At 40.0% G+C, this 19,004-nt stretch overlaps 1 protein-coding gene across 3 annotated transcripts in view; it reads left to right on the top strand.

The window, feature by feature from the left end:
• Positions 1–8,735: 8,735 nt before the first annotated feature.
• Positions 8,736–19,004, top strand: part of LOC111588655 (myosin-7B-like) — a 34,697-nt gene continuing 24,428 nt past the window's right edge. The window contains exons 1-10 of one of the 3 annotated variants that reach the window (XM_055013132.1): positions 8,736–8,837; positions 14,025–14,124; positions 14,234–14,337; positions 15,561–15,704; positions 15,773–15,929; positions 16,781–16,808; positions 17,772–17,865; positions 17,949–18,041; positions 18,116–18,179; positions 18,287–18,385. In XM_055013132.1, coding sequence (XP_054869107.1) covers positions 14,025–14,124; positions 14,234–14,337; positions 15,561–15,704; positions 15,773–15,929; positions 16,781–16,808; positions 17,772–17,865; positions 17,949–18,041; positions 18,116–18,179; positions 18,287–18,385 — 883 coding nt within the window. In that variant the 5' untranslated portion in view covers positions 8,736–8,837. The other 2 variants (XM_055013131.1, XM_055013133.1) reach the window with 2 other exon arrangements.

Below are 19,004 nucleotides of genomic sequence, written 5' to 3'. Positions count from 1 at the left end.
GACATCCTAAACTGTGACGTTTTAGAGACATTTTGGACAACGTAATAAACTCGGATGTGTTAGAGACATTTAGAAGACACACTAAACTAGGGCGTTTTTGTCATATTTTGGACGACATGCTAAACTAGGACGTTTTAGCAACATGCTAAACTAAGATATTTTTATGACATCTTGGAGGACATACGAAAGTATGACATTTTAGAGACATTTTGGACGACAGACTAAACTATGATGTTTCAGTCACATTTTGAACGACATACTAAACTATGACGTTTTAGACATTTTGGACGACACACTAAACTATTATGTTTTTATGACATTTTGGACAACATACTAAACTGTGACGTGTTAGAGACATTTTGGAAGACATTCTAAACTAGGACGGTTTTGTCATATTTTGGACGACATGCTCAACTAGGACGTTTTAGACGACATGCTAAACTAACACGTTTTTATGACATATTGGAGGACATACCAAACTATGACGTTTTAGAGACATTGTGGACGACATACTAAACTATGACGTTTTGGAGACATTTTGCACGACATACTAAACTATGACTTTTCCGAGACATTTTGGACGACATACTAAACTATGACGTTTTAGAGACATTTTGGACGACATACTAAACTATGACATAATTCTATTGAGGACAACATGCTAAACTCTGACGTAGTAGAGACATTTTGGACGACATACTTAACTATGATGTTTTAGAGACATTTTGGAAGACATACTAAACTAGGACATTTTAGATGACATGGTAAACTAATATGTTTTTGACACATTTTGGACGACATACTAAAGTATGACTTTTTAAAGATATTTTGGACGACATACTAAACTATGATGTTTTAGTCACATTTTGGACAACATACTAAAATATGACGTTTTAGAGACATTTTGGACGACATCCTAAACTATGATGTTTTTATGACATTTTGGACAACATACTAAACTATGATGTTTTGTACATATTTTGGACGACATACTAAATTATGACATTTTAGAGACATTTTGGACGACACTCTAAACTAAGACGTTTTGTCACAGTTTGGACGACACACCGAACTGTGATGTTTTAGAGACATTTTGGACCACATACTAAACTATGATGTTTTTGACACATTTTGGACGACATACTAAACTGGGACGTTTTAGAGACATTTTAGACGACATATTAAACTATGGCATTTTAGTGAAATTTTGGACGACACACTATACTCTGACATTTTAGTCACATTTTGGACGACATACTAAACTGTGATGTTTTGGAGACATTGTGGACCACATACTAAACTATGTCTTTTTAGACGCCATGCTAAACTAAGACATTTTTCATGACGTTTTCTAGGACGTACTAAACTATGATGTTTTTGACACATTTTGGACGACATACTAAACTGGGACGTTTTAGAGACATTGTGGACGACATACTAAACTGGGACGTTTTAGAGACATTTTAGACGACATACTAAACCATGGCGTTTTAGTGAAATTTTGGACGACACACTATACTCTGACGTTTTAGTCACATTTTGGACGACATACTAAACTGTGATGTTTTGGAGACATTGTGGACAACATACTAAACTGTGACATTGTAGAGACATTTTCAATTCAATTCAATTCAATTTTATTTATATAGCGGCAATTACAGTCAGATTGTCTCGAGACGCTTTACAGAACCCATATGCCTGAACCCCCAGAGCAGCCCTAAGGAGACAGTGGCAGGAAAACACCCTTTTAACAGGGAAACAAAACCTTGAGCAGAACCCGGCTCTAATGTGGGGAACCCATCTGCTGCTGGCCGGACGGGTTGAGAGGGACAGAAGAGGTAGAGAGGTAGAGGGATAGAGGTGGAGGGGTGGGGGGGACACAAGGACCATAAAACACACAGTTTAATACATGCATGATAAGACAGATGATACATGCAAAGTGCAACTAACATGGAAACTGATTATAGTTTACTGCTATGGTGTACAGCTCTGGCATTAAATATACTACATATATAGCTGGTGGTAAATTCAAAAATATGTAGACGAGCAAATCAAGTATAGTGAGGGTGATGCAGAGTAGATTGATGGAAATGGGCAGCTGGAAGCAGTGGGCTGGAGGAAGGTCAGCAGCAGCATCCCACAGATGGAGATTAGGCCAGTTGGTGGGAGAACAACCACAGATGTGAAGCATCCAGCTCTGGGATCAGGGACACTTGGAGAAAGGACACAGGGAGAAACAGAGTGAGTGTAATGCAATAATGGTATATATATATTAAATATAATGGTAGATAGAGAAGGGCTCAGTGCATCCAGAGAGGTCCTCAAGCAGCCTAGGCCTATAGCAGCAGAACTAGGGGCAGAACTAAGGGACGTCAAAGAGGAAGACTCCAGCTGACCCCCTCAGGGTCCCCCAGTCAGTCCTAACTATAAGCTTTGTCAAAAAGGAAGGTTTTAAGCCTGGTCTTAAAAATAGAGAGGGTGTCCGCCTCCCGAACCCAAACTGGGAGCTGGTTCCACAGGAGAGGTGCTGATAACTGAAGGCTCTGCCTCACATTCTACTTTTAGAGATTCTTGGAACAACAAGTAAGCCTGCAGTCTGAGAGCGAAGAGTTCTGCTAGGATAATATGGTACTATCAGGTCTTTAAGATATGATGGAGATTGGTTGTTAAGAGCTTTATATGTCAGAAGAAGGATTTTGAATTGATTGATTTAGATTTTTCCTCACAGTAGTGCTGGAGGCCAATGTAATGCCATCCAGAGTAACTATATGCTTTGAAATCAATTCTCTAAGATGTTTGGGGCCAAATACAATGACTTCAGTCTGGTCTGAATTTAGTAGTAAGAAATTACAGGTCATCCAGGTCTTTATGTCCTTAAGACAATCTTGCAGTCTAGCTAGCTGATTAGTTTCATCTGGCTTCATAGATAAATACAATTGAGTGTCGTCAGCATAACAATGGAAATTAATACAGTGCTTCTTAATAATATTGCCTAAGGGAAGCATGTATAATGTGAACAGTATTGGTCCTAAGACAGAACCCTGAGGAACTCCATGATTAACCCTAGTATGCTCAGAAGAGTCATTGTTGACATGCACAAACTGGAACCTGTCTGATAAGTAGGATTTAAACCAGTCCAGTGCTGTCCCTTTAATGCCAATAGAATGTTCTAGTCGCTGTAATAAAAGTTTGTGGTCGATTGTATCGAATGCTGCACTAAGGTCCAACAAAATAAGTATAGAGACCAGTCCATTATCTGACGCTATGAGAAGGTCATTAGTAACTTTCACCAGAGCTGTTTCTGTGCTATGATGCACTCTGAAGCCTGACTGAAACTCTTCAAACAAGCTATTCCTTTGTAAATGTTCACATAATTGATTTGCAACTGTTCTTCCCAGAATTTTAGAGAGAAATGAGAGGTTGGAAATTGGTCTATAGTTGGCTAAAACATCTGGATCTAGAGTGGGCTTTTTAAGTAAAGGTTTGATTACAGCAACCTTAAAAGCCTGTGGTACATAGCCTGTTACTAGAGAGAGATTAATCAGATCTAACATTGAGGAATTAATTAAAGGTAAAGCCTCCTTGAACAGTCTAGTTGGGATAGGATCTAAAAGACACGTTGATGGTTTGGATGTAGAAACTATTGAAATTAGTTCAGAGAGATGTATGGGAGTGAAAAATTTTAAATATATTTTGGACAACATACTAAACTAGGACGTTTTTGTCATATTTTGGACGACATGCTAAACTAAGACATTTTTATGACATTCTAAACTATGATGTTTTAGTGAAATTTTGCACGAAATACTAGACTGATTCCGAGACATTTTGGACGACATGCTAAACTATGATGTTTTTTACATATTTTGGACGACATGCTAAATTATGACATTTTAGAGACATTTGGACGACATACTAAACTCTGATGTTTTTTACTACATCCTATTCTATGACATAATTCCTAACATATGTTCTCTAACTCCATTGTAACTTCCAGGCAACAGGTTGAGTTTGTGCTGCTTTTCTATAAATAAAGTTTATTGTTCTCAGCTCCGTCTGGCTGATCTCATGTCGGTCTGGATGTATGGATGACCTACAGGCATGAATCATTGTTCCACCGTGTTCCCAGTAGAACAGGTGATCTCTGTTTCCGATGTTTTAACGTGTGTGGAGCCTCCAGCAGGATTTGGAAGCTTTACCATGGAGCCTCAGAGGAATGTGGACCAGAGACCGACCAACCAGCTCGTCCTGCTCTCATCACACACATGTCGTCTCCGTGTTGCAGCCGTGACGTGTCAGACCGGTTCATGCGTGTGTTCGTGACCCACATACCTCCTGAAGGTCGTTCCTGGAAGGCCGATCTTATCTCCTGATTGGATCGATAACCTCCAGCTGCTCTCATCAAACCGACCAGGGAGCTGAAGTGTCTGTAGCTGCAGAGACGACAGTGGAAAAAAGAGACGGACTTACCCATAACAGAATCACTTTGGCCATTTTAAATGGAATAAATCCAATAATGTAATAAGTTGTTACTTTAATGACCAAGTGTTAAAACATCCTGCAGCCAATAAAGTAATAATACATGAGTAGGACTTTGAAAATGACGGATCATTCCAGAACTGGAGGACATTTTACATCCAGTAATCCACATATTAAACCCTAAAACATGCAGTAGTGTGTAAATGTTCTTGTCCCAAGACCAAATCTAAAAAAAACTAGGAGAAAAGAATGTTTGAAATGTTGTTTTTGCAATTTTATGTCTCATTTTTTTGTTTTGTATCTTGTTTTGTCATTTTGTCTTTTGTCGTTTCCTGTCTTGTTTTTTGTCGTTTTGTGTCTCTGTGTCGTTTTGTGTCATTTTTGTCGTTTTGTGTCTTGTTACTGTCGTTTTGTGTCTCGTTTTTGTCGTTTTGTGTCATTTTTGTTGTTTTGTGTCTCATTTTTGTTGTTTTGTGTCATTATTGTTGTTTTGTGTCTCATTTTTGTCGTTTTGTGTCTTGTTTTTGTCGTTTTGTGTCTTGTTTTTGTCGTTTTGTCTCCTTTTTGTCGTTTTGTGTCTTGTTTTTGTCGTTTCCATCATCCAACAGTGTTCCTACAGAATGTGTAGAGCAAAGCTATGTCCTCTCTTCTATTTTTCATATTTCCATCCCATTGTCAGCCTTGACTGAATGTCTCACTCTACCTCATATTATCAAGATCAGACTAATTCTTTTGACTGTTTTCCATCAGTCAGTTTGTCCTCTTGGTCAGCAGTAACAGCAGCTAAATATCTAGCTTCTACTGCTGAGAAAAAGATCACATTAGCATGGATTAGCAGCCCTGTTACTGTGATTAGAGTAGGGTTAGCAAACAACACAGAAAACATGGAATAAAAATGCTGCCATTGATGTGGAAGCTGAGCCAATCAATACCTATTATTGATGAATATGGAGCAGAAAACTGGAAAAGAGAAGCTTGTGTGTGTGTGTGTGTGTGTGTGTGTGTGTGTGTGTGTGTGTGTGTGTGTGTGTGTGTGTGTGTGTGTGTGTGTGTGTGTGTGTGTGTCTGTGTGTCTGTGTGTCTGTGTGTCTGTGTGTGTGTGTGTTATTCTGACTGACAGTTGGGGATTGAAGGATTGAACTCTGGGTTTTGTGGCGTCTGTTGTTCAGCTAAAATAAGTTTATAGTAAGTAGCTCCATTGTTCTGGGATCCACAGAGTGTGTGTGTGTGTGTGTGTGTGTGTGTGTGTCTGTGTGTGTGTCTGTGTGTGTGTGTGTGTGTGTGTGTGTGTGTGTGTGTGTGTGTGTGTGTGTGTGTGACAGGTGTGTGTGTTCATATGTAACAGCATTACCAGGTCTTTACTCTGAGCAGCTGCTGTGTGTTAGAGTCTCTCCTGTTGTCTGTAAATATCTAATAAATAATTTATGAGAAATTAAATGAAGCTCTGTGAAGATGAGGAGCTGCTGGTGGATAAAAACAGAATAAATGATGAAGAACCAAACATCATGTTGGTTCGTCCAGAGTTTAACATCTGAGGAGATACAAAGATGACACGTTTTTACAGTTTTTCTACAATAAATGCTGATTGAACGTCTCTCTGATTCAGATCAGGTTCTTCTGTTTCCACAGAGCAGCAGAACTTTATAATCTTCACATTCAGATCTTCTGAAACCCTGAAATGTTGCGACTCCTTCAGTTCTGCAGCGACTTTTAAAGACAAACGTGATGAATCCAGACACTGCTGTTCAGTGTTTCGTTGTGTTCCTAGTTTGTGTTCCTGCAGCTCAGAGGATTATTTCAGCTCTCAGTCGGTATTTCAGCTTCACAGTAACTCCTCCTGGATTAGAGCGACTCAGCTGCACATAGAGGCATGACGAAGGGATGAACGGCAAATAAACGGAACATAAAACTGAAGACTGGCTGACGGAGGTGAAGAACAGTCAGCTGATCTGTGGGTCACTAACAAGAAAAAAAGAAACCAACTGTCCTGGTAGACAAATAATAGAACATGCAACAAACATCAGAAAGATGCTGCAAAACTGCAGCAAACCTGCAACAAAACAGTAAAAATAGTTTCATATCTGAGCTGAAAGCTTCAGTTTAATTCATCATTCATTTAACGGAGAAATCAAACCTCCTGTTTTCTCTGAATGAAACTCGATGATTCATTAACGTCACACCCTGGAGGATCACAGAGGCATGATGGGAGATTAGCAGCAATATGATCCTCCATCAGATAAAATTAATAACAGAGATCACTACCGCTAGCATGCTAATCAGAGCCCTACCTGCAAAGGCTCCACCTAGCGTAGCATTAGCTAGCAACATTACAGAAAGCCTCATTCAGGACTGGAACATGTTAGGCTAACGTTAGCAGCTCAGTCCTGATCATTGCTTGATAATGCTAAATGCTAATGCTAAGCTGTTAAAAGGGTGTTTTCCTTGCCACTGTCGCCTCTTGGCTTGCTCTGGGGTTCAGGCATATGGGTTCTGTAAAGCGTCTCGAGACAATTTGACTGTAACTGGTGCTATATAAATAAAATTGAATTGAATTGAATTGCTAACCAATGCTGTTACAATATTTACTTCTTGTTTAGGCTAATCTTCTTAAGGCTTCCATGATCTTGTTTTAACCAATGTAGCAAGATGTAGCAGCTAATGTTAAGCTAACATTATGTTCTAAGCTAATACAGTGGCTGCAACATCTAGCTTAATCAAAGGTTATCAGTCTTAAGCTAGCATAGCAGCTAAATTATCTTACTTAGGCTAACATGAACTAATGATGCAGCTAACGGTATCTTCTTTATGCTGTTATCTTGTGCATGCTAACATTATCTTGTTTTGCTAACATTATCTTGCTCATGCTAACACTATTTGTTCATGTTAATGCTATCGTGTTCATGCTAATGTTATCTTGTTTTGCTGTTTTCTTGTTTATGCTAACACTATTTGTTCATGCTTATGCTATATTGTTCATGCTAGCATCATCTTATTTATGCTAATGTTATTTGTTCATGCTAATGTTATCATGTTTTGCTAACATTATTGGTTTCATGCTAACATTATCTTCTCCATGCTAACACTATTTGTTCATGCTAATGCTATATTCTTCATGCTACCATTATTGTGTTCATGCTAATGTCATCTTGCTCATGCTAACGCTATTTGTTCATGCCAACGTTATCTTGATCGAAAACAAAAAGTAAAATGAATAATTCGATAAAATAAAATTCTAATCTTGTGATTTTCTTTGTCTTTATTGTGTTTCTTTTCCTTTGTTTCATTCTGTCTGAATCCATTTGTTGTTTGTTGGGAATTAAAGCTTCATCCTGCTGGATTCTGTATTTGTTGGAATTAAAGGTTCTGTGTTTGTGGAATAAAAGGTTCTGTGTTTGTGGGATAAAAGGTTCTGTGTTTGTGGAACAAAAGTTCTGCATTTGTGGAATTAAAGATTCTGTGCTTGTGGAATTAAAGGTTCTGTGTTTGTGGAATAACAGGTTCTGTGTTTGTGGAATTAAAGGTTCTGTGTTTGTGGAATAAAAGGTTTTCTGTATTTGTGGAATTAAAGGTTCTGTGTTTGCGGAATTAAAGGTTTTGTGTTTGTGGAATAAAAAGTTCTGTGTTTGCCGAATTAAAGGTTCTGTGTTTGTGGAATAAAAGGTTCTGTGTTTGTGGAACTAAAGGTTCTGTCTTTGTGGAATTAAAGGTTCTGCATTTGTGGAATAAAATGTTCTGTGTTTGCGGAATTAAAGGTTCTGCGTTTGTGGAACTAAAGGTTCTGTGTTTGTGGAATTAAAGGTTCTGTGTTTGTGGAATAAAAGGTTCTGTGTTTGCAGAATTAAAGGTTCTGTGTTTGTGGAATTAAAGTCTCTGTGTTTGTGGAATAAAAGGTTCTGTGTTTGTGGAATAAAAGGTTCTGTGCTTGTGGAATAAAAGGTTCTGTGTTTGTGGAATTAAAGGTTCTGTGTTTGTGGAATAAAAGGTTCTGTGTTTGTGAAATTAAAGCTTCTGTGTTTGTGGAATAAAAGGTTCTGTGTTTGTGGAAAAAAAGGTTCTGTGTTTGTGGAATAACAGCTCCATCCTGCTGGCTCAGGTCTCAGTCAGGAGGAACTACCAGCAGTGAATCAGTTTCCATAGATAGAAGTTCAGAGGGAGGAAACAGAGCTTTACTTCTGACCAAAGCAGACCTTTTATGACCCTCCATCCTCACCACCCGACCAATCAGCTGCAGCCAAACGGGTCACATGGTCAGAGGACCTTCATGGGGAGGTCATAAAGTGGAGTGATGCTCTGAGCATCCCTCAAAAATCTGAAGAGTTAAATCCTCCAGGAGCTTCAGAGCAGAGCGACCCGGCACGGTGAGTACAGACCTGAACACTACATTACCCATCAGCCCCAGAGCTCCAGCTGGAGAAGATGTTCCACCACCAGCTGTAGGTAGATGTTCCACCACCAGCTGTAGGTAGATGTTCCACCATCAGCTCTAGATGTTCCACCACCAGCTGTAGGTAGATGTTCCACCATCAGCTGTAGATGTTCCATCAGCTGTAGATGTTCCATCAGCTGTAGGTAGATGTTCCACCACCAGCTGTAGATGTTCCACCACCAGCTGTAGGTAGATGTTCCACCATCAGCTGTAGATGTTCCATCAGCTGTAGATGTTCCACCATCAGCTGTAGATGTTCCACCATCAGCTGTAGGTAGATGTTCCACCATCAGCTGTAGATGTTCCACCACCAGCTGTAGATGTTCCACCACCAGCTGTAGGTAGATGTTCCACCATTAGCTGTAGATGTTCCACCACCAGCTGTAGGTAGATGTTCTACCACCAGCTGTAGATGTTCCACCACCAGCTGTAGATGTTCCACCATCAGCTGTAGATGTTCCACTATGCTGGATGGATCTCCAACAAGCTGATCCTCTGTTCTCTGTTTCTGCTGCTTTTATTTATTCATCCAGTAGTTTTGTGGTTTTTCTTTTCAGTCTCTCGTCGTCTCTTTCTGTCATTTTTTGTGTCTCGTTTGTCATTTTGGCCTGATTTTTGCTGTTTTGTGTAAAATTGTTATTGTTTCATCTTGTTTAATGGTGTTCTGTCTCTTTTCATGTCTAGTTTGTGTTGTTTTATGTCTCGCTTCTGTCACTGTTTTGTTTTTTTGCAATTTTATGTTGTTTAATTGGTCTAATTATTGTCATTTTGTGTCTCGTTTTTGTCGTTTTGCGTCTAGTTTTTGTCATTTTCTGTCTTGTTTTTGTCGTTTTCTGTCTTGTTTTTGTCGTTTTCTGTCTTGTTTTTGTTGTTTTGTGTCATTTTTGTCATTTTATGTCTAGTTTTTATCATTTTCTGGCTTGTTTTTTGTCGTTTTGTTTCTTGTTTTGGTTATTTTGTGTCTTGTTTTTGTCGTTTCCATCATCCAACAGTGTTCCTACAGAATGTGTAGAGCAAAGCTATGTCCTCTCTTCTATTTTTCATCTTTTCATCCCATTGTCAGCCTTGATCGAATGTCTCACTCTACCTCATATTATCAGGATCAGACTAATTCTTTGGACTGTTTTCCATCAGTCAGTTTGTCCTCTTGGTCAGCAGTAACAGCAGCTAAATATCTAGCTTCTACTGCTGAGAAAAAGATCACATTAGCATGGATTAGCAACCCTGTTACTGTGGTAGAGCAGGTTGTGGGTTTGTTGTGTTGAAGCTCCTTCACGGTTAAAGGTTTGGTCTGTCACAGCTGTCTGGTTATATTTAGCTGCTGAAAGCTGGAGATCAGTGGAGCTGATGTTGCAGCTGTTGGTTCTCTGAAAGCCGGATAAGAACCAAGCTGTTGGAACATCTCAACCATGTTCAGCTGCTGAGCTCACCCAGCAGTCTGCTCTGTTTGGCTTTACCTCGCTCTAAATAAAGATTTAGAGCTGTAAAGACGTGCTCAGGTTCTGGGTTCTTCTTCTCAGCAGAAAGAACAAACACTGACTGCTCTCAGAATAATAAATATTAACTGGAACTGAAGACAAAGAGGCCACAGAGGAACCATTTTTAGTTCCATAAAGAACCTTTTAGTAAAAAGTTCTATCAAACATCCCAAAAATCTCTCTAAGAACCATCAAAATGTGGTTTCATCAGGAATCCATTCAGATGTTTGAATGGCACCAAACATCTTTAGAGAACACTGGTTATTTAAGGAGACGTTTCTTCAAAAGATTTCAAAAGAACCTCCAAAGGCACCCGAAAGAACCTTCAAGAAACAATTCCTTTAATGCCAAATGGTGATCAGAAGAACTCTGGGAACAACCGGTTCTTCAGGAAATCATTCTCCAGATAGGAGTTTGTGGATCCAATGGGTTCTACTTTGATAGCAGGACAAATTATAGAGCAAATAAAAGTCAAATGTAAGAACTTTCAGCATTTATGGGTTCCTTCCAATAGAACGCACTTAATATTCTGGTTCTGGACTGTTGGTCACACAGAACGTCACATTCTAAAATGCCAGTTAGTAGAACATTTCTCTGTTCTCTGATGTTTATCGACCAGCTGATTGATCAAGAATAAAGTTCAGCTGCAGCTCTGACAAACCAAAGAACATGAATAAGCCTGAAGAACCTCTAAAGAACCTGATACGGCAGGTGAAGAACCCTCCCCTAAATATAGAGCTTCTTTAGTTGGTGACAAATTCCCCCCAGACGTGGATTCATCCTCCAGTGGAACTCATCAAACCTGAAGGTCTGCTGATCTAGATCCAACCTGTTTACTGAGAACGTTTAGTTTATCTGACAATCTCGTTTTTGTCATTTTGTGTCTCATTTTTGCTGTTTGTCTCATTTTTGTCTTTTCATGTCTCGTTTTTGTCATTTTGTGTCTCGTTTGTGTCAATTTGTGGGGTGTCTCCTCATACTTCTGTGGAGGTTCTCAGTCATCCAGGTCCTGGTGATGGTAGGAGCTTCAGGAGAAACCAGCTGGAGGTTCTGGAAAACATTTCTAGAAACGTCTTCCAGAACCTCCAGCTGGATTCCCCTGGAGCTCCGATGATCTCCTCATCCTGTAGATGTTTTTCTGTCTTGTTTTGATGATCAGAACAATTTAGCCCCACCTCCAACAGCTGTGATGTTCACTTCTAGTTTATGAAGACAGAAAATAAAGAGTTAAAACAATCAGAGATCCTGAGGTTTGAAGACGACCTCACTGATGGGACGTTATCTGAGGTTCACATCCAAACCCTCCAGCAGCTAGAAAACTCACGTAAGCTTCAAGAAACGGGCAACAGGACGCCGTTTAGCAGAACCACAAACACAAAGAATCAAACTTTCAGAGTCGAGGTTTGGTGGTTCCATCTGAGAAAACTGTTCCAACGAGATACAAGATGACAAAAACGAGACAAAACAAGAAAAATGATGGAATAGAGACAAAAAACCCAACAAAAACAACAAAAACCGGACACCGAATCACCACAAAGAGAAAAAAACCTGGAGCAAAGACACTTAAAATAAACAAACTAAGACACAAACAACGCAAAGTGACAGAACAGAGACAAAAACTAACAACAAGACAAACCTGTCCCCAAACAGGCACTGGACTACACAAAATGAGACAAAACAAGAAAAATTATGGAATAGAGACAAAAAACAACAACAAAAACAAGACGCAAAATAACCACAAAGAGAAAAAACCTTAGCAAAGACACTTAAAATCAACAAAATAAGACACAAAACAACACAAAGTGACAGAACAGAGACAAAAACAAGACGCAGAACAGCAGAAACCAGATAAACTGTCCATTCTGAGCGTGTCGAGGCTGAAAACAGGAACTAGTTCAGTATCTACAGGAAGACAGGACTAAAAAACACCCAGAAGCTGTCAGAAGTTCACATTGATGCTTCTAAACGTTCTAACGTTAGCTTGTTAGAACCGTTGTTTGTAATGTTCTTGTTTCTGGAACCGAAAAGCAAAAGACACTCAAAGACTGATGAGTTTTCAACGTGTTTTCAACTGTTGTGGTTCTCTGTTTGAAGAACCGTTAGAACATGTTTCTATCCAGTCAGAGAAGGTTCTCTGTAGAACCTTTAGAACATGTCTCTATCCAGTCAGAGAAGGTTCTCTGTAGAACCTTTAGAACATGTCTCCATCCAGTCAGAGAAGGTTCTCTGTAGAACAGCTAGAACATGTCTCCATCCAGTCAGGGAAGGTTCTCTAGTTGAAGAATAGTTAGAACATGTCTCTATCCAGTCAGAAAAGGTTCTCTGTAGAACAGTTAGAACATGTCTCCATCCAGTCAGAGAAGGTTCTCTGTAGAACCTTTAGAACATGTCTCCATCCAGTCAGAGAAGGTTCTCTGTAGAACAGCTAGAACATGTCTCCATCCAGTCAGGGAAGGTTCTCTAGTTGAAGAACAGTTAGAACATGTCTCCATCCAGTCAGAAAAGGTTCTCTGTAGAACAGTTAGAACATGTCTCCATCCAGTCAGAGAAGGTTCTCTGTAGAACCATTAGAACATGTCTCCATCCAGTCAGGGAAGGTTCTCTGTAGAACAGTTAGAACATGTCTCCATCCAATCAGAACAGGTTCTCTGTACAACAGTTAGAACATGTCTCCATCCAGTCAGAGCAGGTTCTCTGTAGAACAGTTAGAACATGTTTCCATCCAGTCAGAGAAGGTTCTCTGTAGAACCGTTAGAACATGTCTCCATCCAGTCTGACAAGGTTCTCTGTAGAACCGTTAGAACATGTCTCCATCCAGTCTGACAAGGTTCTCTGTAGAACCGTTAGAACATGTCTCCATCCAGTCTGACAAGGTTCTCTGTAGAACCGTTAGAACATGTCTCCATCCAGTCAGAGAAGGTTCTTTGTAGAACCGTTAGAACATGTCTTCATCCAGCCAGAGAAGGTTCTCTGTAGAACAGTTAGAACATGTCTTCATCCAGTCAGAAAAGGTTCTCTGTAGAACAGTTAGAACATGTCTCCATCCAGTCAGAGGTTCTCTGTAGAACCATTAGAACATGTCTCCATCCAGTCAGGGAAGGTTCTCTGTAGAACAGTTAGAACATGTCTCCATCCAATCAGAGCAGGTTCTCTGTAGAACAGTTAGAACATGTCTCCATCCAGTCAGAGCAGGTTCTCTGTAGAACCGTTAGAACATGTCTCCATCCAGTCAGAGAAGGTTCTCTGTAGAACCTTTAGAACATGTCTCCATCCAGTCAGAGAAGGTTCTCTGTAGAACAGTTAGAACATGTCTCCATCCAGTCAGAGAAGGTTCTCTGTAGAACAGTTAGAACATGTTTCCATCCAGTCAGAGAAGGTTCTCTGTAGAACCGTTAGAACATGTCTCCATCCAGTCAGAGAAGGTTCTCTGTAGAACCGTTAGAACATGTCTCCATCCAGTCTGACGAGGTTCTCTGTAGAACCGTTAGAACATGTCTCCATCCAGTCAGAGAAGGTTCTTTGTAGAACCGTTAGAACATGTCTTCATCCAGCCAGAGAAGGTTCTCTGTAGAACAGTTAGAACATGTCTTCATCCAGTCAGAGAGGTTAAATTCTGACCCTCTAAATCTCTGGTTCTCCAGATGTCTCGGTTTCTGGACATGAAGGAGTTTGGAGAAGCTGCTCGCTACCTACGGCTCACCAACCTGGAGCATCTAGCCGCCAAAGCCCAGGCCTTCGATGGTACGTATCCCTCAGGATGTACTCTGTAGAAGTACTGAGTACTACATGAATATTTGGTGATGTAGTACTAGTGCTGATTACTACATAAATACTGTGTAATCTGGTTCAGGTACCAAGAGGATCTGGATGCCGGACGACGTTGAGGCATACATCGAGGTGGAGGTTAGAGAGCTGAACGGAGACAAGAGCACCGTGGAGACCAAGGATGGACGGGTTAGTTAACTAGTTAGAGGACAGACGGGTTAGTTAACTAGTTAGAGGACAGACGGGATAGTTAAGTAGTTAGAGGACAGACAGGTTAGTTAACTAGTTAGAGGACAGGCAGGATAGTTAAGTAGTTAGAGGACAGACAGGTTAGTTAACTAGTTAGAGGACAGATGGGTTAGTTAATTAGTTAGAAGACAGGCGGGTTAGTTAATTAGTTAGAGGACAGACGGGTTAGTTAACTAGTTAGAGGACAGACAGGTTAGTTAAGTAGTTAGAGGACGGACGGGTTAGTTGACTAGTTAGAGGACAGACGGGTTAGTTAACTAGTTAGAGGACAAACGGATTAGTTAACTAGTTAGAGGACAGACAGATCAGTTAACTAGTTAGAGGACGGATGGGTTAGTTAACTAGTTAGAGGATAGCCGACTTAGTTAACTAGTTAGAGGACAGACGGGTTAATTAACTAGTTAGAGGACAGACTGGTTAGTTAACTAGATAGAGGACAGACAGGTTAGTTAACTAGTTAGAGGGCCGACAGGTCAGTTAACTAGTTAGAGGACGGATGGGTTAGTTAACTAGTTAGAGGACAGACAGGTCAGTTAACTAGTTAGAGGACGGATGGGTTAGTTAACTAGTTAGAGGACAGACAGGTCAGTTAACTAGTTAGAGGACGGATGGGTTAGTTAACTAGTTAGAGGATAGCCGACTTAGTTAAATAGTTAGAGGACAGACGGGTTAATTAACTAGTTAGAGGACAGATGGGTTGGTTAACTAGCTAGAGGACAGACAGGTTAGTTAACGAGTTAGAGGACAGTTAGTCATTGAACTCATGTTTGTTGACTATCATTTACTGTCAGAACAGTCATGTTCAGGTCAACAGGAAGTCCAGTCATTGCTCCAGGAACCTCCCCAGATGTTTAACTGGAAGCAGACCTCTGATGGAGCTGAGGAAGTTTTAGTGACTTTATTAGAAGAACTTTTTTTTACTGACTCATTGTCTTCACTGGACATGGACTGATTACCTGGTGACTGGATCTCTTACGACTTTTTGTGGTCACTTTGTGTTAAATTTAGGTTCTCTTGAGTCTTTTATCATTGTTTTGTGTCACATTTTGGTCAGTTTTTGTGTGTTGTTGTGGTGGTGTTGGTCACATTTTGGTCTTTTTGGTGTTTTTGGTCATATTTTGGCTGTTTTTGTGGTGGTGTTGGTCACATTTGTTCTGTTTCAGTTCCTAATAGTGAAAGAAGACGACCTGCAGCCCATGAACCCTCCAAAGTTTGACATGATGGAGGACATGGCAATGCTGACTCACCTGAACGAAGCTTCGGTGCTCTTCAACCTGAGGAGGAGATACAGCATGTGGATGATCTATGTGGGTATCTCCTGGTGCTTTTCTTCTCTGCTGACTGGATGCTTCCTAACGGACTATTTCCTCTCCAGACCTACTCGGGTTTGTTCTGCGTGACGGTGAATCCCTACAAATGGCTGCCGGTCTACTCCGCTGAGGTGGTGACGGCCTACAAAGGGAGGCGTCGCACCGATATGCCACCTCACATCTACGCCGTGGCCGACAACGCCTACACCGACCTGCTGCAGAGTGAGTCCACCTCAACCTGGAGAACATTCTGAAGCAGGAAGTGACTGCAGCCAATCAGCATCCAGTAGATAGAAAACATCATTCCGCTGGAGGACGACTTACATTAAGAGAGAATAAGAAACTTCATCCAACATCATCGTATTTTATTACCACAACTCTGAACCCGTCGCTCTTCTTTAACCCTCGTGTCGTCCTGCGGGTCAAAACTGACCCGTTTAAAGTTTGAAAATGTGGAAAAAAATATATTTTCACAGTGAAACTTCTGATGTCCACATTTTCAACATTTTTGGGAAATCTTTGAACATTTTTTGGTGGAAAAAAATAAATATTAAAAATGTTTCTTAAGAACATTCACCTAAAAATCAACCAAAATCCAGTGAATTTTTTCTGGATTTTGGTTGATTTTTATGTGAATGTTCTTAAATAAAATAAAATAAATAAAAAATAATAAAATAAAGTTTTACTGATATATATGGAATCACTTTAGATATTTTTAGGATTTTTTGGAAGATATTTACTCATTTTAAAAAAAACATTTACAAGAATTTTCTTGACAAATTTGGGGGATTTTTTAAAATAAAACTTTTAAGGAATTATCGGAATTTTCTTCCTGAAGGTTTTGCAAATTTTCAGAAATTTGGGGAATTTTTGGGGGGAATTTTTGGATTTTTTTTTAGACAAGGAAACTATATTTTTGGTGGCCATAAATGAGGACAACAGGAGGGTTAACATCCAGAAGCAGAAGAGGAAGTTCTGAAGTGTCAACAGTTAGAACTCAGATCAGTTTCCAGAACAAACTGCAGCTGGTTTCTCCGATTTTGACTGAATCTTGGTTTCATTTCTGTCCACAGATCGAGAGAACCAGTCGATGCTCATCACGTAAGTAAAAACAGCTTTAAGAACTCAGATCATTACCAGCTGATCAGATCATTACCTGAATCACAGGAACATGAATCTGGGAAGGAAAAACATGTGTGATCATTTTTCACCAAACATCTGATTCTGTTTCTTTGTTTAAATACAAAAACTGTTTAAACTGTGAGTAACAAACTATCTGCACATTTCTAGACACAGTTTTAATTAAGTGAAGTTAAACAGAATTAGAACCAAACCGGAGGAGAGTTCTGGTATTAAAATATGCTGGAGTTATTTTGAAAAAGGAAAACTTTCAGATGAATCAGACTGAATTTCTGGTTCCAACTTTAAAACTGTGAATCCCAGAACAGTTTATAGGAAGAACTCTGGTTCTGTCAGTAAATCAGAAAAACATCAAAAAACTGGACAATACTAATAAAATAATCTGGTTTATTTCTAAGGGCTGCACAGTGGTGTAGTGGTTAGCACTTTCACCTTGCAGCTAGAAGATCCCTGGTTCACGTCCCGGCTTTCCCGGGATCTTTCTGCATGGAGTTTGCATGTTCTCCCTGTGCATGCGTGGGTTTTCTCCGGCTTCCTCCCACAGTCCAAAAATATGCTGAGGTTAATTGATCATTCTAAATTGCCCGTAGGTGTGAATGTGAGAGTGATTGTTTGTCTCTGTATGTAGCCCTGTGACAGACTGGTGACCTGTCTAGGGTGTCCCCTGCCTTCACCTGAGTCAGCTGGGATAGACTCCAGCCCCCCATGACCCTAGTGAGGATTAAGCGGTGTATAGATAATGGATGGATGGATGGATGGTTTATTTCTGATTTATTTATGGTTTATTTCTGATTTATTTATGGTTTATGTCTGATTCATTTTTTAATTTATTTATGGTTTATTGTCTGATTTATTTCTGTTTTTTTATTTCTGGTTTATTTCTGATTTAATTCTGGTTTATTTATTTCTCTCTATTTTTCTCAGCGGTGAATCTGGAGCAGGAAAAACGGTCAACACCAAGCGGGTGATCCAGTATTTCGCCATTGTCGCTGCTCTGGGAGACACCGTGAAGAAAGGAGTAAATCTGAGCTCTTTGTGTCCCTGAAGCTGGTGGACCTGTAGACCTTCAGGTCTGATCAGTGTTCCTTCCTCTTCCTGCAGGGTTCTCTGGAGGATCAGATCATCGAGGCCAATCCGGCCATGGAGGCTTTTGGAAATGCTAAAACCATCCGCAACGACAACTCGTCTCGCTTCGTGAGTCCAGATAAAGTTCATGAGATGGTGGAGGTGGAAGGTTCCAGATCATAAAGGAAGTGTTTGTGTTTCAGGGAAAGTTCATCAGGATACACTTCGGTCCGACGGGGAAGCTGGCGTCAGCCGACATCGACATCTGTGAGTCTGAAGACATCCATTAATCAATAAATAATTAATAAAATCTGATATCGGTGACGTCGAGGTCAGAGGTCAGACGGTAAAGTTTGTATCTATTGTTCCATCAGATCTTCTAGAAAAGTCCAGAGTTGTTTTCCAGCAACCTGGAGAGAGAAGTTACCACATCTACTACCAGATTATGTCCAATCACAAGCCAGAGCTGCAAGGTAAACACGCCCACTTCTAGAATCTGTCCAATCACAAGCCAGAGCTGCAAGGTAACCCCGCCCACCTCTAGAACTTGTCCAATCCCACACCACTGTGAGGTACCTGTTTGATAGTATTAGATGGTGAACTTTGTTTACTTTGTTTACTTTTAGCAGCAGCCAATCAGATTCATCCAAGACACTGATTTTTTTTCTGTCCATCAGTCGACAGAAAACGAATTTCAGAATAAAAACGTACCAAAATCCAGAATATAAATGAAAATGTTCTTGTTTGCCGGTTTTTACCTGAAATAAATAAAAACAAAATCAGTTTATTGAAGTCCAGAGAACAAATCCAGAAAATTGTTTCCTAAGAAAGACCGTCTGCAGCTGGGGGGCACTGTTCCACTGAAATACAACCTGAACCACAGAGATCAGACCACCGGGGGCACTGCTGAGGTCACATAAATGTTGATTAAATACTGCATTTATTCATGTGATTATTGATTTCCTGATGTCATCTTTATCTATTTATTCAGAGCTCCTGATTGGCTGTTTTCAGGTTCAATCCCTGATCAGTAGTATTGATTTTTAATTACTGATTGATTATCTCCTCCAGACATGCTGCTGGTCGGTAGTA

This window comes from Amphiprion ocellaris, chromosome 8, assembly GCF_022539595.1.
Source record: "Amphiprion ocellaris isolate individual 3 ecotype Okinawa chromosome 8, ASM2253959v1, whole genome shotgun sequence".
Taxonomy (NCBI): Eukaryota; Metazoa; Chordata; class Actinopteri; family Pomacentridae; genus Amphiprion; species Amphiprion ocellaris.
Note: the sequence above shows the minus strand (reverse complement) of the source record. Positions and strands in the feature narration are given on the sequence as shown.